This window comes from Physeter macrocephalus, chromosome 1, assembly GCF_002837175.3.
Source record: "Physeter macrocephalus isolate SW-GA chromosome 1, ASM283717v5, whole genome shotgun sequence".
NCBI lineage: Eukaryota > Metazoa > Chordata > Mammalia > Artiodactyla > Physeteridae > Physeter > Physeter macrocephalus.
In genome coordinates this window covers 44,831,613-44,854,122 of record NC_041214.2, presented here as the reverse complement: position 1 = coordinate 44,854,122, position 22,510 = coordinate 44,831,613, and the positions used below count along the sequence as shown (strand labels likewise).

General features: G+C 35.1%; 1 protein-coding gene across 1 annotated transcript in view; it reads left to right on the top strand.

The window, feature by feature from the left end:
* The first annotated feature begins 9,548 nt into the window (after positions 1 to 9,548).
* The window catches only part of ZNF385D (zinc finger protein 385D), a 768,390-nt gene continuing 755,428 nt past the window's right edge, over positions 9,549 to 22,510 (top strand). The window contains exons 1-2 of the mRNA XM_055085280.1: positions 9,549 to 9,558; positions 10,398 to 10,616. Of these exons, the coding sequence (XP_054941255.1) occupies positions 9,549 to 9,558; positions 10,398 to 10,616 (229 nt within the window). The remainder of the gene's footprint in view (positions 9,559 to 10,397; positions 10,617 to 22,510) is intronic.

Below are 22,510 nucleotides of genomic sequence, written 5' to 3'. Positions count from 1 at the left end.
TATTTTCACCCTCTTCTCAGACTCCACGGAGAACTAGGATATTTGCTTATGGGGTGTGTTAATATCCTAAGCATCTACAAGAGTGCTGGGCACAGAGGAGATGCTTAAACTATGTCTGTCCAATCACTTTTTGGTGATTCCTTGACATTACTTTTCACCAGAGACAAGCCAAAACAATCTCTCTCTAACTTAGGTCTTCAGAAGTTTTTCTGGAGCAGACCACTCTTCAGTTTATATAAGCTGTTTTAGTTGCATAGTAGGGTACAGATGAAAGCACAAAGAAATTTGGTGCATTCTCAAGAGAACAGGGTTAATATTTAAAGCAGCTTTGTTAAAAATATGGCCTGAGAACTCAAGAGCTCCTAATTCATTATCAACATCCCTGCTAGGATGGGAGGGATGCTGGGTGGCATAAATTCCAGGGGGTCATGTGTTGCCAAGGGCGCCCTGAAGACATGATTGATTCAAGAAGAGATTCCCCAAAATAAGAAAAACAGGTCAGAATATAGGAAACTATTTGCACCTTGTTTGTAAATAATAATAATAATAATAATAATAATAATACTTTTTTTTAAAAGGACTTTGAAACTTTGAGGGGTAACATTAATTACACTGAAATGTGAGATATATCTGACCTATTATTGAATATAGGTTCTAATTGAAGAATGACCTTACAAAATAATTACCTTTGTTTTTATTTTTAAGATTAAACTATGAGTTCCAGTTTTGTATCAAAGATATACTAGCCATGATTTTATCATGAGTCTATTAAAGAGTAAGGTAAAATTTTCTTTATCTGAGGTTTCAAAATAGAAGTTCTGATTCTGAGTTTACAATACTGAAAGCGTGCTCTTTGAATAAGGGAAAGGAATTCATTTAAAAGTTTCGTTCTGTATTTGTTCCTGCCACTCCTGGTTTAATTTTGTATGCAAATCCTTGACTATTTACTAAGAGTTCCATCAACTTTTGAAAACCATAATCTTACCGAGACTGACAAATTTAGTTTGATGCCATGAGGTAATAAAAATAAGTTGAAATACTAATCTGTTAATCTTGATTTGTCTCATGTAATCTTCTGTAATATTATTTTCATATTATAAAAGTAAGATATTACTAATTTAAATGTCCTCATTTTTAAAGTTTCAAAGTGATATTTAAGTCAAGAGGCTATATTAAGAAACAGTTGCTGCTTATTAATAAAACCTTATGATAATATAGGATGATTGATTTAGTTTGTTAGCTTTTCTGTGACTTTCTTCCAATTTATCTTGTCTTTTTTTTGTAGGTGTATTTCAGTGAATTAACACAGAATTCATTAGCTATACTGTATATACATGCCACTAAAGCTGAATATTATATATATATAAAAATATGTGTATGCATCAGATATTTACAAAATTACAATAGTGCTATTTTTATGCCTAGTGTTATGGGATTCTCCTAATACTGTAGTTTTAATTTTAAATTCATACTGCACTCTAGTGGGGAATGAGATCAATGCAAAATTTTTCTTATGTTGGTACTTTATAGTGCTAATTATGGATTATTTACACTTTAAAAAGTGAAATGTATAAGAGTGCTGTGATCTGTAATTTACTCAAAGGTGATATGGTATAATTTAAATATTCCATATAATGTATAATATTTAACCTTATAGTACAATATGATTTTTTCTCTAAATTAGTTTTAAAAATAGAGGAAAGTTCACTAAAGAAACAGTTCATTTGATTTCTCACAGTGTATTTGGCATCTATATATACATATATATATTTATATTTATATATATGTACATATGGATATGATTTATACCATGCGGATCCTAATATAAGGAAATATAGAATAAAAGTTAATCCCTCATTTTTTCTAACTAGAAGACAAAAGAGTGGCCAGTTTTCTTCCATAAGTTTGAAAAATGAGGATTAGATTTTAAAATATTGGCTTGTAACATTTCATTTTTGATCTTAATTTCATTCAGCAAGTTTATTTAAACTCTGTGGAGGAACCTTTGGCAACAGTGTCTTTGTCACCACTAGAACCACCTTTCAAATACCTAGCAGTTTTCTCATTTTTTTCTAAGTTATCTCAAATTAAATTAGTGCTTTTGAAATCCATTTATGGTGCTGTCTCTGGAAATTTTATTCCAAGTAACCAGTATCCAATCACATACCAGTAGTACATATTTTTTTCTGTTTCACTCCATAAATGCTTATTAAGGATCTCCACAACCTTTTGCTAATTTTTAAGATCACCTTTGAAAGGTTGCTCCAAAATATCTTAACAGTTGCCGTTGTGAGATCATATCCTCACAAATAATGACTGAATCTTTGTTATATTTTCTACTTTCTTTTGTATTGAGCCAGTCGAGAAAAGTTGCATGAGAACTACAAACTCTATAAGAATTTGTACGTATTATACATAGTGCAACTTCCCTTTAGTTGAATGGTCTAGATTGATGTGTCCTCCCCAGACATTATTTCTTTTTATAATAAATTAACTGAGAAAGCTCTTTATATTAGACTCTATAAGGCATTCAATATTAGTAGATTCCGCTTTTCAGAGAGAGAATTTTTGAGAACAAATGTTGTCATGTATTTGGGCGATATTTAGACTTTGACTTTTGTTTTCTCAAAGAAATTGACTTCAGGGACTTCCCTGGTGGTGCAGTGGATAAGACTCTGCGCTCCCAGTGTAGGGGGCCTGGGTTGGAGCCCTGGTCAGGGAATTAGATCCCACATGCATGCCGCAACTAAGGAGCCCACATGCTACAACTAATGAGCCCTCATGCCACAACTAAGGAGCCCGTGTGCCACAACTAAGACCCAGCACAACCAAATTAATTAATTAATTTTAAAGAAGGAAATTGACTTTGAAAGAAATAGCCAAAATTTATCACTTGCCACCCTCTGTATAAATACTATTAAAACTCAAAGGATTAAAACATCTTATCGAATGAACTTATAATTTCTTTTTTTACTAAATAGTTGGTAGTCATCTAGTTAAACTAGTCATTTTCCAACTGTATCACCATGAAAAATCTACAGTTCAAATTTTTATTTTCATCTAGATGAAAAATGACTGTTAGATGTACTTGCAGACCAAGATTTTTAAGGGATTTTTTGTTTAGTATTGGTTCTGCCACCATTTATGGAACAAGCCTGTGCTAAGTGTGTTCTACACTTGTAAGTCCCTATCCTCCTCATTTAAAAATATTCTATGGCAAGAGAAAGCATTGCAAAAACAAGAATATTTTAGTTTAGTTTACTTATGCTGTTTACAGTTGTATGCCTTTATAGGTCATGTGTAAAATCCTTTTTAAAATATGGTTTATTGTGCTCTAAACTGCATGTTGGCTGATGTCATTTATTGTCATTTCATTGTTAGTACAAATTATTGTAGAACCTCAAGATTCTTGGAAATCTTAGATTTTGACAAGCGAGCAAATCCAAGAACAAGGGATAAAACCAGTCATGGACAAAACAGTGGAACCTGGCTTGTTAACTTTGAAATAAAACATTGAAAGTATTTGTAAGGAAAGTTTTCCATTCAATAAAATTAGGTTTGGTTGTCAGCTAATATACACTTCTTTAAACACTTTTGATTTTGTGTTAATATTGATTGTTGTGATAGGGTTGAACTACTAACCAAAAATGAGGTTTATGAATTCTTAATTATATGGAGAATGGTTGGATAGCACTGTGTGTGTGTGTGTGTGTGTGTGTGTGTGTGTGTGTGTGTGTAAATGGCTCATCCTTCATCTTCATTGGAACCAATTGTTATTACACACGAGGACTCAGTGGGAGGTGTGTTAGATACTTTGTTAATGAGTTGGCAGGTTAGTTATTTTGCTGTCAAAGTTGATTTAGAGAAAATGGCTTGAAGCCATGGTCCATATTGGATTTCCCACCCTTTCCTGTCTGCATTGAATTTACCTCCAAGTCACGTGCAGGACAGCTTGAGAAACCAGGGTTGTGAAGCCTTGACATTTTATGTTGTATTTGGCAACTGAGAAGATAAGAGAATGTACTTTTAAGCCAGTTTGAAGTACAGGGTCAAGATGGCAGGCCCCATGCGAGGCAATGGTCCTTCCCCTCACCCTCCCCATCGCACTTTACTTTTCCTGTTGTGGAGATGAATGAGCAAAGGATGAAGAGAAGAGAAGCTTCTTTCTTAGTTCTTTCCCAGAGTACAGAAGCTCCAAAGAAATTTCTGTTGTATTGGTCAAGGAAAGATATAGACAATGGTCCTGAACTAGTCCCTAACTTTTTTTTTCAATTTAAATAAACTTTTTATTTTAGAATAGTTTTAGATTTGCAGAAAAGTTCCCAAGTTAGTAGAGTTCTGTAAAAACCCACCCACCTACTTTTCTTTACTGTTGACAGATTGGTCTGGTGCATTTGTCACAACTAACAGACCAGTAATGGGACAGTAATGTTACTGGGACTCTATATTTTATTTGGACTTTATTAGGGTTTTTTACAACAATGTCTTTGTTCTTTTCCGGGATCCCATCTATGACACCACATTATTTTCTATTTGTGCAGTCAGTTGTTTTTTAAAAATTTTTATTGAAATATATTTGATTTACGATGTGTTAATTTCAGGTGTACAGTGAAGTGATTCAGTTATATGTAAAAAAATATATATGTATACATATTCTTTTTTGTATTCTTTTCCATTATATGTTATTACAAGATACTGAGTAGAGTTCCCTGTGCTATACAGTAGGTCCTTGTTGATTATCTATTTTATATATAATAGTGTGTATATTTTAATCCCAAACTCCTAATTTATCCCTCCTCCCCTTTCCCCTTTGGTAACCATGCGCTTGTTTTCTGTGTAGGACACCACATTTTATTTAGTCTTAATATTTCCTTAGGCTCCTCTGGGCTGTGATAATTTCTGACTTTCCTTGTTTTTGGTGACCTTGACGGTTTCCAGGAGAAATGGTCAGATCTTCTGTAGAATGTCCTGCATTTTGGGTTTGTCCAATGTTTTTCTCACAGCTTGACTTGGGTTGTGTGTTTTTCTGAGGAAGACCGCAGAGGTGAAATACCATTCTCCACACATCATATCAAGGATACAGGTCATTAACATGATGTATCACTATTGTTAGCTTTAGTTACACAGCTTAGGCCATGTTTGTCAGGTCTCTCCATTGCAGAGAGACTTTTTCTTCTCCTTCCATACTGTGCTGTTTGGAAGCAAGTCACTAGACATGTAGCCTACACTTAAGGAATAGGGAGTCATGATCCATCCCTCCTTGAGGAAGGAGCATCTATTTAATTATTTGGGATACTCCTATATGGGAGGTTTGTATCTTCTTCCCCATTTAATTTTTTTTAATCAGTATGTACTCACCGATATATATTTTATATTTTGGGTTATAATCCAATAATATATTTAGTTATTTAGCTGTGTTCATGGGGAGCTCCTTCAGTTCACTTCTGTGTCTCTTACCCAGCTTTTAATTATTAATCAGTTGGGTTACAGCAAACTTAGGGTTCACCGGGGCTACAGCCTGTTACCCTGGGATGAGGTGGGAAAGAGAATAGAATATCAGCACCTTTTTTTTTTTCTTTTTTCATCTTTATTGGAGTATAATTGCCTTACAATGTTGCGTTAGTTTCTGCTGTACAACACAGTGAATCGGTTATATGTGTATATATATCCCCATATCCCCTCCCTCTTGAGTCTCCCTTCCTATCCCATCCCTCTAGGTCATCGCAAAGCAGCGAGCTGATCTCCCTGTGCTATGCTGCTGCTTCCCACCAGCCAACTGTTTTACATTCAGTAGTGTATATATGTCGATGCTACTCTTACTTCGCCCCAGCTTCCCCCTCCCACCCCATTGCAGCACTATTTACAATAGCCAGGACATGGAACCAACCTAAATATCCATTGACAGATGAATAAAGAAGATGTGACACATATATACAATGGAATATTACTCAGCCATAAAAAGGAACAAAACTGAGTTATTTGTAGTGAGGTGGATGGACCTAGAGTCTGTCATACAGAGTGAAGTAAGTCAGAAAGAGAAAAACAAATACCATATGTTAATGCATATATATGGAATCTAAAAAAAAATTTAAAAATGGTACTGATAAACCTAGTTGCAGGGCAGGAATAAAGAGGTAGACATAGAGAATGGACTTGAAGATCAGCACTTTTTAGGACAATCTTCATACCAAAAGCTGGTGCTTTGGTACAAGTGATGATGTTTCAGTTTTTATCTCAGAAGGCTCTAAAGTGGGTCAAAACAATGCACTAGAAATCAAATTCAACAAGCATGTTGCCTCCTAGGGAAAGAAAATATTGTTTCCAGTTTTATTTTTCTCAAGTTATGCTCAGGTACATTGTTTAATATGGATTATCAAAGATAAGTTCTCGATGTATGCCACCTTTTAATTATTTCTATGAATCTGTAGGAGCAAATTCAGTTCCACATCTACAAAATTAAAAAATATATACAAACAAATACCTGATTCCTACAGTAATCATTCCTGTGGTAATCCTAGTCCTTAAACCTTTGACATGATGCAGTGTGGATCCACATTGTTGTGTGAAGCAACAGACTTTCATAGCATTTTAGTGGTTCTGGACATGGAGGTTAGGTGGGGAAAAAAAAAAAAGATAAATTGATAAAATATTTTGGGTTTCAATCCAGTTGCCAAGAGCCTGTGGATGGTGACCACTAAAGTTTTTCTCAGTGCATGTAAAATGAGCAAAATTTCCCTTCCAGCATTTAAATGATACTTTTACCATATTAGGAGTAAAATAGTAGAAATTACTCATTCATATTGCTTCCTATTTCAGAGAGTACCATTTGAGATAACGGCAGTTTTCTTTCACAATCTGTACATGTTTTGTGATGTCACACCCCGGTTACAAGAGTTAATTTGAAATTCCCTTTTTCCTTTAAGAGTTTTTATCCTTGCCCCTCCCCTTCCCAGTGCAAAATTAATTTTGACTCAGGTGGTATAGTTGTCACTTTCTTTTGTGATAAGGGAACTCCTCACATGTAAGCAAATAAATCTTATAGCAGGAAGGAACATTCTTCTCCAGCATTTTCCCTGCTAAATCATTGGCCAGCATTCTTATTTTATAGGTCAAGATGGAAATAATCAAGGAAGAAACTAGTTCTCTCCAAACGTATGCATATATTTCTCAAAAATGTTGTGTCACAAGGACTCGTGTACTGGAATTGTCTGTGTAGTTTGACCTAGTTCTGATAAACATAAACCCTGCATTCAGTAGGTTAGTACAAGCTCTTTTTTTGGCTTATTTCTTTCAAATATATTGATTTATTTTTTCATAATAAATGTAATAAGTGGTCATTAGGTACAATTTTGAAAATATGGAAAAAATGAAGGGGAGAAAAGCCAACTCTAATCTCATAATTCAGAATCAACGACTACTAATATTTTTCCTAAGTTCTTATTTGTGTTTTACATAGTTGTAAACATGTTATATGTAAATTTACATCTTGTGTTTGTTTTTCACTTGTATAGAAATAATTTCTTGTTATATAATTTTCCCTATCTGTTTTTATTGCCTATAGAACATCACAGTGATTAAATGCACCTTCATTTAATCATTTTCATTACTTAATGATATTTGAGATAAAAGATTTTAAAAATACAGATTAACTCTAGAAAAAAAGAAGTTTTGAAACATTCTGAATACAACCTGTAGTAAATACCTAAATTGCTTTATTTATATGAAATAAAAAAGCTAATAAATATAGTTATATAGTTTCCTTTAACTAAAATTATGTGATAATTTTACAAAGCCTCTAAATTTTCTTTTCTTTTCTTTTCTTTCATTCTTTCTTTCTTTATTTTTTTGGCTGTGTTGGGTTTTCGTTGCTGCATGCCAGCTTTCTCTAGTTGCAGCAAGCGGGGGCTACTCCTTGTTGCAGTGCACGGGCTTCTCGTTGCAGTGGCTTCTCTTGTTGTGGAGCACGGGCTCTAAGCGCGCGGGCTTCAGCAGTTGTGGCTCGCAGGCTCAGTAGTTGTGGCTCATGGGCTCTAGAGCACAGACTCAGTAGTTGTGGTGCACGGGCTTAGTTGCTCCGTGGCATGTGGGATCTTCCTGGATCAGGGATCGAACCCGTGTCCCCTGAACTGGCAGGTGATTCTCAACTACTGCGCCACCAGGGAAGTCCCTAAATTTTCTTTTAAATATAACCACTCAAATTGTGTATTTAATATTATTCTAATAGCGGCCACCTGAGTAAGAAAGATAAAGTTTCCTTTTTAAAAAGAGGTTAGTGTATTTTAAATAAATTAGTCCACCAAAAAGCATGAATTATATACTTAAAAGCTTTTACTCTCTTTAAAAATTGGATACTTCAATATCCATTAAGAGATTCAAGTATTAGGTGTTTAGCTTGAGTCAGTAGTTAGATTTTCTTTCATCATTTACTGACAAACTACTCCTTACACATTGTCAAAATTATTTTGGCATTTGTTATCTCGTTTGCCTGATACCAAAGCCCATGTTCTTCCCGTCATTGTCAGTAAGTTTTGTTAACGGCAGGACCACTCTTGTCTTGTCTTGCTCATCAGTTTTTCTCCAGCATCAAGGAGAGTGCCTGCCACCCAGTAGGCAGTTAATAAATGCATGTTAAAATAATGATTGTTCTCCTCTGCTAATATTTCCAAAGACTATGAAAAGATCTTTGAAGAATCTGGAAAATTGGAATGGAAAATCATATCTAGACTGTAAAAATTATGCAGAGTTCTGTTAGTAAAAGCACAGAAAAATATTAGAAAGGATAGAAAGGAGCCAGTATTCTTTTAAGTGATTTATAAATAAACAGTAAAATATGTATTGCAATGGTTGCTTTAATTATTACCATCTCAAGGTCAGAGATTCTGCAATTGTCAGTTGCCCATTTCTCTTAGATTTGAGCATACAAAGCTTATATTTATCCAAAAATAATGTATTCCAAAATAATCCTTAGATCTGTCACACTTTTTTTGCATCCTGAGTATAAAGGTATCTTGGATATTCAGAACCTCTTATGTATTTGAGGTACAAAACATACATTTTTAGGTACTGGAACAATTTTAGCTTTTTTATATGTGTAGGATGTGTCCATCCAAATGTAAGTGATTTTACTTAATTGGTAAGGAATATGAAAATAAGATAATTTTATTTAGTGTTGAAATCAAAAGGGAAATATCTAATACATTAATACTTAGTAAAGAGCATGATAATTAAGAGCTTGTGATATGAAGATAAATAAAACCGAATGCTGATCCCAATGGTACCACTTGTTAGGTGTGTGACCCTAGGTGAGTTATTTAAACACTCTAAACCTTAGTTTCCTTAGTTATGAAACAGGAAAAACTATAGTTTATTCATTGTTTCCTTTTTCATCGTTATGATGGTTAAATGAGATAATGCATGTTAACCATTTGTCATTTAACATGGCATTTAACACAGTGTTTGACATAGAAGAAGCAAAGTGAAACATTTGCCATTTGTATCCCAAGAAAGATATAAAGATGTAATGTATAGTGTGAAAGCAACCTATTAAAATGGGACGAAGTGGGAATTTTGAATTCTAAGTGTCTAGGACAATGCTTATTTGCTACTCGATTTAATAAGGAATCTTTTCGTTTATTTTTTATTTTTATTTTTATTAATTTTTTTCTATTGAAGTACAGTTGATTTACAATGTATTAGTTTCAGATGTACAGCAAAGTGATTCAGATATATATATATAACATATATATATGTACTTTTTCTGATTCTCTTCTGTTATAGTTTATCACAAGATACTGAATATTCTTCCCTGTGCTATACAGTAGGATCTTGTTGTTTATTTTATATAGAGTAGTGTGTATCTGTTAATCCCAAACTCCTAATTTATCCCTTCCCCTCCTTTCCCTTTTGGTAACCATAAGATTATTTTCTATGTCTGTGAGTTTATTTCTGTTTTGTAAATAAGTTCATTTGTATCGTTTTTTTTTTAGATTTCACTTATAACTGATATCATATGATATTTGTCTTTCTCTGACTTACTTCACTTAGTATGATAATCTGTAGGTCCAGCCATGTTGCTGCAAATGGCAGTATTTTATCATTTTTTATGGCTGAATATTATTCCAGTGTGTGTGTGTGTGTGTGTGTGTGTGTGTGTGTGTGTGTGTGTGTGTGTGTGTGTATTTAGTGCTCCTACACTGTTGGTGGAAGTGTAAATTGGTGCAGCTGCTAAGGAGAACAGTATGGAGGTTCCTTTAAAAACAAAAAAAATAAAGTTACCGTATTATCCTGAAATCCCATTTCTGGGCATATATCCAGAAAAGATGAAAACTCCAACCCAAATGTTCATAGGAATCCAGGAATCTTGATTGGCTTGTTCATAACTTTCTTTGCCCCCCTAGCTTCTGCATGTGCACAAGATGGAGAGAGTGAGGCTGAGTTTTTACCTGATGACTTTGAAGAAAAACCAGAAAGAGAAAAGAAACATAACAATTTCACTTTGTGCAACGTGTGTAACATTCAGCTGAATTCGGCTGCACAAGCCCAAATCCACTACAATGGCAAATCACATCAAAAAAGATTAAAACAACTCAGCAATGGCATGGTGAAAAATGACAATGGTAAGTGTTTCTAAAGATATATTCTCAGTTTTACATCATCAAGTTATTTGTGTACCTGCAGATGGGGAAATAAAAGAATAGAGTAATCTCTATTTTTAAAACCAGGAAAAACATTAAATAAAAGCTTAGTAGGTTAAAATAAAGAATATCTCACAACTTTTTGAGAGAGAAGGGGAAATTTATTTGTTGTCTATGCTTAAATTTATTAGGATTGTGATCATTACCCACCAGGACATTTATTATAATTTGAAAAAGTTGACATTAGGTTTTCTTGATGATTGACTTTAATATAGTTATTTGGAAATGGACTTTCTTTTACATTTTATATAAAACAATGCGTTTTATGTTTGTTTTGTACATGTTGGGCTTCAACTGGTTAGTTTGTTTGTTTTGTGCATGTTTGGGCTTCAATTGGTTAGTTTCTTTTGTGCATGTTTGGGCTTCAGTTGGTTAGTAAGACTGCAATTGATTTTTAAAAAATACCTATCTTTTCAGGTAGGTGTTTTAACCAATAAAATATGATCTATTAGTATGTACAGATTGTTTAAATTTGCTGGTGAAAATTCATGGTTCGCTTAATCACTTTAGACTGCTTTTTAAAAGTATAAGTTGAATTTAGGAGTAAGCAGATTTTTAAAATAGCACACATATACTTTTGGAAAAGAATGGAAGGTTATTAGAAAAAGCATGGAGTGGTGAGGGAGGGATGGGTGGAATTCTGCAGCAGGACATAGGGGAGCTGAAACAATAGCAACTCCAGAGAGTTACAATATTATGGTCTGGTTGGATGTTTCATGTTTCATTGATAAGGTATATTTTATCTAAATTTTAATGACATTTAAAAATGAGACTGAATTTTGATCTGTTCCAGTATTTGAGATCGAAGACAAATATAATTCCGTAGTTTGCTTCAGGGAAATTATTTCTACCTTGCTTTGTAGTTTTTACTATGAATGAACTGGAATATTCTAACAGAAAGGACTCCTTATTTCTCTTTTGTATGTCAGATAGTTAATCATGGATCTTATCAGTCAAAAAGATGTAAAAAATAAAGATAGTCATCAGAAAGTAAATAAGAACTACTAAATTCTGTAGACCCAAGATGAACTAGTGAGGCAAATGTACTTATTAAATCATGTTTAAAAATATGGATTTCACAGTCTGTATTTTGAATCTCCTAAGGAAAATCTTTTCCCTATCATTGATATTTAAGTAAAATCATCTTAAGTACAGCATGATTCAATTTCAAGTTGTTTTTCTTTAAGTTGGTGTTGGTGGGGAAGCAGAATCTGGCCTCTTTCCCTGACACTGAATTAAATCTCAGAGACAGTTTTGGGTGAAGTAGGAAAGAATAGCTTTATTGCTTTGCCAGGAGAAGGGGGACACAATGGGCTAATGTCCTCAAGACTGTGTGTCTTGACCTGGAGGGGGGAGTGAGGGGTTTTATAGTAATGATTCAAAGAGGAGGGCGTGATCAGCTCATGGACATTCTTCTAATTGGTGGGGAGGTAAGCTGGAGTCAGCATCATCAACCTTCTGGTTCCAACCGTCTGGGGTCTACGTGCTTGTGGGCAGCAATCAGTTAACTTCTCCCACCTGGTGGGGATTTCAGTATCTGCAAAACGTGTATCCCTTGAGGGGGAACCAGGATCCTGCCCCAAGGCTGCACTGTTGTTTCTTGACTGCACCACCCTTGTCTCTGCATCCCCTCCCTTCCCTGCTTAGCAACTGTTTGAGCCTGCTTGTTTGGAACTCAGGGAAGGTCATGGAGGCTGAATGAAGCCTATTTTATGTAATCAAGATATGAGGGACACAGAAAGACTTTTGTGCCCCCGGAGCCCTACAGGGTCCTGCTCAGTTTCAGTGGTGCTAATGGTGTCAGCTTTGGTGTTTTATTTCACTTACCTTGATATTTACAAACCTCTCCAGAGAAGCAATAGATTATGTCACAGGAAGAGACTCAAGAGACATGCCTGGTTTAGAAATTCAAATTCAGAGCTAGTCTCAGACGAAATTTAGGATGGTCGACAACTTTCAAATCATAATACTAGGAATGAGTTTCCTCAAATCAAATATTTTAAAATAATTACATCAGTGCACATATTGTGGGCTAGCATTATACTAAAGGCTTTATGTACATCTTCTTATTTATTTTTTCCTCACAACCAGAGAGATATTTCCATTATCTTCCTCTTACGGATGTGGAAATTGAGGATAATGTCAATTGAATCCTGTACTGAAGGTCACCCAACTGTTAAATGGTCAAACTAGAAATCAAACTCAGGTCTTATTCACTAAATAGGTGTATTCTAAAGTATACTGTCTCACCAAAATTAATATTCTGTAGAAACTGTGCCTTTCTTTATTCAAGGAGAAAAATTATTTTAAGAGAATATAAAAAATAAAATTCTATCAGAGTCCCAACAATGCATTGATCAATATGGTGCTTAACAAATTTTATTGCTACATTTTCTACACATATTATCTTTTCAAGGTTCTTATTAGCATTAAATTAATAAAAGTAATTAAAAATGAGGGCTTCCCTGGTGGCACAGTGGTTAAGAATCCACCTGCCAATGCAGGGGACATGGGTTTGAGCCCTGGTCTGGGAAGATCCCACATGCCGTGGAGCAACTAAGCCCATGCGCCACAACTACTGAGCCCATGTGCCACAACTACTGAAGCCCATGCACCTAGAGACTGAGCTCCGCAACAAGAGAAGCCACTGCAATGAGAAACCCACACACCACAGCAAAGAGTAGCCCCTGCTCGGTGCAACTAGAGAAAGCCTGTGCGCGGCAACTAAGACCCAACGCAGCCAAAAATAAATAAATAAAATAAATAAATTTATTTTAAAAAATGATTATGAATTAACGGGAGCACTGGTTTAGGTCATATTAGTTTGACCTGAAATCATACTTCAGAGGAGCCCTCACCACTAACTACAGGTGGATCTAACTATAGGCAATCCACTCACAACTGAGTTAGTTGTTACTTTACATTAATATAGAAACATATTATTTCTTTTAAATATCCCTCTGTCTCCCCACTCTAAAAATGTACTTTTTCAGACCTGTTGGGAAAAAGAAAGGAACCCAATTCTGAGCCTTATGTACTTATTAATTGTAGTTCCTCTACCTACACAGAGACCAAGCTAAAGTCAGGAATTCTCAAGAATAATGGATCCTATAAGTTTTTAGTCGAGAGCAGTATCATTTTTGGTTTATCTAGAGAATGAAATGGGATGTAGAAGGAGATAGCCTTCTCCTTGAGGATGCACACACACACATATGACTGCTGTGGACTTCTTCTACCTTTAGAAAACAACCTCAGTTTAGATTTCAAATGGGAAATATATATATTAGTGTCAAAAAAGGAATAAGATACTAGAGATATTTACCTGAATTCTTCCAACCTTATACGTAACTTGTTTTGAGGAATGCAAATAACATAAATAATAGAAATGGAACTAATTTTTATTATTATTCCTTCGAGATTGTCTACATGGGAAAAAAAAATAATATCACTTCAGTCCTGAATGACTGTAGAACATTGTATAATTACATGCCTAGAGGCGTATCCTAATATATGCTACAAATTACAAGAATGAACAAGAGACACACCACCCTATCAAAAATACAGTTTCTGTATTTCTGAGCAAAATGTGGCATTTCTCATGTCGTTTCTCATGTCATCCAGGGAAAATGATCTTCTGAAGATCACAGTGAAAAAGTAAGTCATGTGTGCTAGTTAATTAGGAGGCCATGGTTCCCACAGGTGAGACTTAACTTCAGTTTTTGACAGTTGCTGCCCTCTTGGCAGAGGTAGTTACCTAGGACACGTGTCCACCACCTGCATGTGTGCTGTCCCGAGACGCCCAGGTCCTTCCTGCCAATAGGGAGTGTTGCCTGCTGAATTCCTCCTGAATTTGCTCCCTTACTGGAGCAAAACCTCCCAGCTTCTTGCCTCAAAAGGCCGTTCCAGCTTCAGATTTGCTGATGCCAGAGGTGCAATTCTATCAAGTCCAGCCCACCCTCCACCAGGTTCACTTTCCTCCTGCCTCTCACTCCGTTCCTGATCCCTAATCCACCACTTGCCCCAAAATCTTTCTCTCAGGGTCTGCCTGCTGGGAATCCACCTAAGACATCACCAATACTTCCTATATATTCATAAGTAATATGCATAATATGTTTCATTGTGCAAAAGCAACAACATTTAATACTTTCCCCCATATGTAGTTTCCATTTAATGCCTATATTTAAGCTTTATCATCAAAAATGCCAAGGGAACAAAAAGTGAACTAGTATTTATTGTTCCAGGTATTTTATGTACATCATTTATTGAACCCCAATCAACGATTCTGCAAAGCAACTGTTACTGCATCTATTTCACAAATAAATTAGCCAAGAATCAAAGGGACTAAGATACTTGCCAAATAGTAACTCTGTGTATTTGTAAAGTTTCCCATGTCTACATTAGCAACAATATACTTATCTCCAGGGCAGACTTACATTCTACTGTCAACAAAATTATGCCATTTATTTGGGTATTTTCTTATGCGATTGACTTTATGTCATTTTTAAAGCACTTAACTTACATTATTACAATAAAACTGATGTTTCCTTAAATTTTCTTTACCAACATAACTGCTGAGGACATTTTGTGCAGTGTAATTTATCACTGTATTTTCTGTTATTCCAGAAATACATTTATGTTTATGTTAGTGCACTTTTTGAAGATGAGGTGAGGTACAGAAGTGGCAGCAGTGTATTCCATAATTAAAAGTTGCTTAAATGTGTAGAATTTATCATATTCCAGAGATTCCATGCTTTACCCTTTCATGAAAACTATAAACCAAAGAAATTCCAGTACAAACTGCATGACTCACTAACTTTCTCTTTGGAAAAATTCTTTATTTTTATATTTATGAGGAATGTAAGTTTTGCAAATAATGATTATTTTCTGATGATAATAATGTTGTCCTCTCTGAGCTGTACATAAATGTACAAAAATAAAACAAAAATCACCAAGAATCCTACAAAGGTAATTACTTCTAATCTTTTTGTCACCATTCTACCAGGTATGCAAATAAATATGAATAAACAATATATGTACAATATTACATGCATTGTAGCATAATAGTGTTTATAGATGATCACCTTTTTATGACTGCATATTTTTATATTACTGTAAATAAATTAATAATGCAGTTGAGATTTCTAGCTGAATGTTGAGATTTTACTCACATTTGTCATTTTGCTTTCCAACTATGTGATATATTCTATAGTGGAAAACCCTTAATATTATCATGAAGTATAAAATGAAATGTTAAAATCAAGTATCACGAGGGGTTTCATCAGAAGACAGAAATTTGAATATAAGAGTAAAAATGCTTCTTTGATTCATAAGAGCATTTTGGAATACATATTACAAAGGGTACAACTTTCAGGGTATTTAAAGCTTCTATGGCCAACTAATTTAATTCAATTTCAGTGCTCACCATGGTTAAGCTCCGATTAATGCTTGTTGAAGTATCGAGTAACAAGTTGACCTATTGTGGCAGCTTTACTTTATACACACTGTCTTTGTCATATTTGAGTTATTTTATTCAGCCTGGTTTTCTAGTTTTATTGGGCTGAAACTGCTATCAAATAATTCAGTTTTATCTTAACAGTATTCTATGCTCTTTCGGTGCTCATTGTTCTGTAGCACATAAATCTAGTATTGTTGCCCTTATCTTTCCTCTTAGCATTACATTTTCTTTTATTTAACAGAGAAGCTAAATAAAGTTTTACTTTCTAGCTTTCACTGATCTATTCTCTTTGCTCTTTCCATTGATTATCCCAGATGAGGTTAAAAGTGTCAGTAGATTTTCAATTTACAAGATGTTCCTTCTCCTGCAACATTGGTAGTAAATAAAAACAAAATAGCTTCATAGAATTTTCTGATACTTCAAGCCTTGAGAGAGAGATATATATATATCTCCATATATATACACACACACACATAATATATGTAAATTTCTCATTTACATATAATTTTGTCTCATCTTTTAATCTCCAAGTACTATTCATGCTTTTGTAGAATGTCAATAAACTAATTAGACTTTGCCAGTACATTTGTGGATTCTTAGTATTCCCTTCTGAGATCATTTTATTTAACAATGAAAACTGCTTTCTTAATGATATCTTATCTATATTAGTATATGACATGTAATAAGGAATATTGCTTTCCTCATACTTCTCTCTTATCAACCATACCCTTTAGAAGGTTCAGCCAAGGGGAGAAAATTAAAAAATGCTGATGTTAAATTGCCCAACATTATGTAATAAGTTATTTTGTTCTTGTTTGAGTCTTCTAAGTTTCTTTTTATCACTGAGGGATAAAAATATGGGGAAAAGTAACAAATGCTGATTTACTATGTTCAAATTTTGAGTAGGTCTCTGGCTTTGGTTACTGATTTTTTTTCTCCCTGAAGAGAAAACACATTGATTATTCCAAAAGGGATAGATTTCTGGTCATTAGCTACTTGTTTCACCTGGACTTAATATTAATTCCATTGAAGGACAACATCTTTTTCAACATAGAGATTTCTTTATGCAATCTGTGTCCTGAAGAAACCCCTCTTTACTGGGATAATGGTGAGGTTTTACAAACTTAGGTTGATAATCTAGGCTGGCCCCTGTCAGGAGACCATGCCACTGTGCCCAAGAAAAGTGTACTCTAGTTCTTCATGACCACTGTTATCCATGACAAATTAGATGAAATGACCATTAAGGGAAACTTGAAGAGAAAAAAGGATGAATTAAATGCATGCCATTTAGGTAGAGGACATAATTTATTTGAGCTAGAAGAGATTTCAATTTGTGATTCTCTGTGTATATATGGGGGTATATATTTGGGAGCGTTTGAAGAATTGCAGGAATTAGGGGCTTATAGCAGTGGTGGTATAAACTGGGAGTGCAGAATAAATTGTTTTGGTCCATCTGAACTTCAGATGTTTAGCATGGGTAGAACTACCTCTTCTTTCCTTACCTTTTTCCTCTTTCAGTCACTAACCATTTCCAACAGAAGCATCTTCCAGTCCTAGTGTTTCCCTACCCTCCAATCTTAGAAAAATAAACATTTTCCCCACTTTTCTAGGTTTGAAAGTATGTTTTTTTCACTTTTGTTCTGTTTCCTTTATATTTCCCCTAAAAGTAATTTGCCCATGGTGACAGTGCTAGTAGGTAATAAGGACGGGATTCTTTTAGGTATGAATTCCCCTTTTCTTAAAAGTTATTTTGCATTTGGAGGCAAATCCTATTTGAATTGGCTTCACAGTTTCTACAGCTCCACCCCGGGTATGTCACGCTTCATCTTTTTTTTTGCATGATTCTCAAAAACACTAAGCAGTGGTATGAGCCTGTGTGTGTGTGTGTGTGTGTGTGTGTGTGTGTGTGTGTGTGTGTGTGTGTTTAAGATGGTACAATAGATTAATCGTTAAGTAGACCTTTAAAATGTTAATTTTAAGTCTTTAAATAAGGGATAAGAAAGTAATTTTCAAAAATTGCAGCCCAGATACATGTATTTCTTCTGTTTTCAAAATTGCAATGACGTGACACAAGAAATTTGAGAACAAAAGTAAATAAATCCATAGCAGCATTGCCCACTTGAGAAGAGTAAACTGGTGAGGAATTTCTGGAAGATAAAAAGGAAATGGGATGAAAATGTGGAAAACATGAAATCTGAACAAAAATAAGGAAACTCACAGAAGTAGGAAAAAAGAGCCTTATCACTTAGGTTTCCAACAAAATTTCAGAATATCTCTAAGGTTGATCTGAGGTAGCCTTAAATGAAAGGCTCACTGTTTGATGAACATCCTGATTAATTTACATATGTTGATTTGCAGTTAGAAGCTGGGATATAACTGACCTGCCCAGCCTAAACCTAGGAAAGTGAAGAATAAATTACTCTGGGGACTGCAAGCCAGAAAGGTCAGAAAGTGAACTGTTTGATGGGGGTCGAGGATAAGAGAGGTAGAGGAAATAGACATGTCTAATATGAAATTTTAATTTGTTACCTTTGTAATAATGTGTGCTGTAATTCCCTCTTACATCTCACCTATGGAATCTTCAGTAAAGACAACTTTGCTTACTGACATTTTATGTGAGCTTAGAGTCCTTCTTGGGGACTGAAATGAGTGCCAAGATTATATCCAGGTTGAGGAAGATACAATCACGCAGGTAGAAGGACAAAAGACATATTTTTGTATGCATTGCTCACTTGCAACCACTTTTATCAGGTACAGTGCTGAAGTCAGAGATATGACCAAGACATATTAACTAGTCACTTAAAATTTGCCAACCTTGGGAGGAGAAAGCACATGAACATAAATTTTTCAATTCAAGATTTTACTTGAGAGAAAACAGGTACTGAAAAAAGACTTTTTTTTTTTTTTTTTTTTTAGTATAGTTGATTTAAATTTATTTATTTATTTGGCTGCGTTGGGTCTTCCTTGCTGCACGCGGGCTTTCTCTAGTTGCTGCGAGTGGGGGCCTAACTCTTCATTTTGGTGCGTGGGCTTCTCACTGCAGTAGCTCCTCTTGTTGTGGAGCACGGGCTCTAGGCACACGGGCTTCAGTAGTTGTGGCTCACGGGCTCTAGAGCACAGGCTCAGTAGTTGTGGTGCACAGGCTTAGTTGCTCCACGGCATGTGGGATCTTCCCGGACCAGGGCTCCAACCCGTGTCCCCTGCATTGGCAGGCGGATTCTTAACTACTGCACCACCAGGGAAGTCCACACATATGGTTTTATTTCAAGATTTTATTTCAGTGACTCAATAGAAGTATAGCAATACAGAGGAATGTGTGAACGCATCAATGAATAAGAGGTAAAGGACTATGGTTTCAAAAGGAGAAGAATAAAAGAATTAATATAAGAATATTTAACTTCCTTAACGCATAGTAAACAAATACTTGTGTATGTGATAGTAATTCTGATGAATAATTAATATTTTCCAGTTCCAAAGAAGATTACAACCTTCTAACAAAGACAATTGGTGCAAAATAGGTCACTTGAAGGAGGAATAAAATAGTGAATCCAGCCTGAATGAGGAATTAACAAGGTTCTTGATCGAACCCTGTTTGTACACTGTGTGTTTAGAATAGTGTGGTTGATGTTAAGAAATTGAACAGAGGAAAAGCTGACTGAAGAATAACAAAGCTGATAATTTGACTTCTGTACATATTCAATTTGTACTCCTATGACCTGGGTTTTATCCTCACTGGTAGCATAGCTACAGTTGAGGGAGTTATAAAATAGGCAAAAGAAAGAGGAAAAGGGAAAGCACCCTTAAAATTTAGTTCTTGTAGGAGGAAGAGAAAGGGTATCTTAAGGAGTTAATGAAGGTGTCAGAAACATAAATGATGGGTTACATTTGTTGTGCATTGAATCATATTTTCAGTCCTATTTCCAATGCACGCCCCAGCCCAATGAATTACCAATTGTGCCAATGACTTACTGATGTCCTCATCATATTTTCCATAGTGTAGGGCTAAGTAATAAAAATTAGAAGATTTTATTTTATTTTTCAATTCACAGCTTCTCTCCCTAGAAAGAAGTCAATGTGGGCTGGGGCTTAGGTCAATCTGAGAATCGCTCTTTTCTTTAAAGACAATTTTATTGAGATGTTTTTATATATCTGTATAAATTGTAAAAAAATCACCACAATCGAGCTAAATAACTTATCCATCACTTATACATAGTTACCCGTGTGTGTGTGTGTGTGCTGAGAGATTTAATTTAATATCTGTCCTCATAGGCAATTTCATGTGTACAATACAATATTATTAACTATCGTCACCATGCTGTACTAGATGCCCAGAATTTATCTACCCACATAACTAAACCTTTGTACCCTTTGACCAACATCTCCCCATTTCCCTCACCCCGCAGCCCCTGGCAACCACAATTCTACTGTCTGCTTTTATGAGTTCTACTTTTTCAGATTCCACATATAAGTGAGATCTGTGGCATTTATCTTTCTGTGTCTGGCTTATTTCACTTAGCATTATATCCTCCAGCTTCATCCATTTTGTCTCAAATATCAGGATTTTCTTCTTTGTAAAGGTTGAATAATTTCCCATTGCATATGTGTGTGTATGTGTGTGTGTGTGTGTGTGTGTGTGTGTATATACACACACACACACACACAGTTGATCCTTGAAACTTGTGGGTGTTATTAGGGGTGCTGACCTCCCAAGCAGTTGAAAATCCTAACTAAATAACTAAAATAATAACTAAAATCCTTGTATAACCCTCCATATCCATGATTCCATATCCACGGATTCAACCAACTGTGGATCTGGTAGTACCATAGTCTGTATTTATTGAAAAGAAAATCCACGTATAAGTGGACCTGCTCAGTTCAAACCCATGTTGTTCAAGAGTCAACTTGTACACACACACACACACACACACACACACACACACACACACACACATGAGGCCACGTCTTTATCTATTCATCTGTAGACAGACACTTAGTATGTTTCCATACCTTGGCTCTTATGAAAAATGCTGCAGTGAACATGGGAGTGTAGATATTTGTTTGAGATGCTGATTTTATTTCCTTTGGGTGTATATGCAGAGGTGGAATTGCTGCATCAGAAGGTAGATGACTCTGAAGAGACCCACATAGAAACCCATTAGAATCAAATTGTTAAAAGTTAAAGAGAGAATATTGAAAGCAGCAAAAGTGATTTGTTATATACGTGGTTTCAGCAGAAACCTTGAAGGCCAGAAGGGCCTGGGATGATATATTCAAAGTGCTAAAAGGAAAAAAAACCTGCCAACCAAGCCACTAAACGTGGAAAATGTATCCTTCACAAATGAAGAGGAGATAAAGGCATTCTCAGACAAATAAAAGCAGAGGGAGTTCATCAGCACTAGAACTGCCTGACAAGAAATGCTAAAGAGAGCTCTCCAAGTTTGATCAAAAGGATGATAAATCAGCAACATGAGAGGCTAAGAAAGGACGAAACTCATTGGTAACGTTAATATATAGACAAAACCAGGATAGACTGTATTACCTTAACAGGGGTGGGTAATCACTTTTAATTCTAGTTTAAACGTTAAAAGACAAAAGTGTTAAAAGTAACTGTAACTAAATTTTGTTAGTGGATACACAGCACAAATAGATGTAAACTTGGAGTCACTCTTTCCCTTCAGTGCTCCCAGACAGTTAACTTTAGCTCCTGGAAGATAAGCCTTCCCAGGAGGCTCAGTATTCAGTGAGATTGTCTCCCAAGGGACCCAGCCCCAGATGCACTTTACACGTGATCAGATAGGTCTGCGTTTTCACATGAGTGCCACTCAGATGAAGCTAAAGCCTCCGCTAGTTATATTTATTTATGTTTTATTCTGGATGCTCCTCTTAGCATATTAAATATATTTTCAAAACTAATATTTGGGTTCACAGCAAGCTTGTTAAGCCATGTCTTCACCACTGTCCCTATCCTTCTGTATTTAAATATGTTATCAGACTAACTGGGTTAGTGGCCTGAAGGAAGAAATTAAAAATATTTATCTTTTACTTAATACTCAATGCCTAATACTTGAAAGTATGTCTTCTATGGAAAGAATTTCTATTCATAACCTAGGGGAGAAGAAAAGTAAGCATGAATTCTTACTATTAACTGTTGACTTAAGAAAAAAAATTTTGCCTGTTTGTATTTCTGGGGATGTTATTCCAAGCATCTAACACTTGATTTCTTTAAGTAAAATCTATACAAATTGTGAAATTTTTTGTTCTAGTTCTGTAAAAAATGCCAGTGGTAATTTGATAGGGATTGCATTGAATCTGTAGATTGCTTTGGGTAGTAGAGTCATTTTCACAATGTTGATTCTTCCAA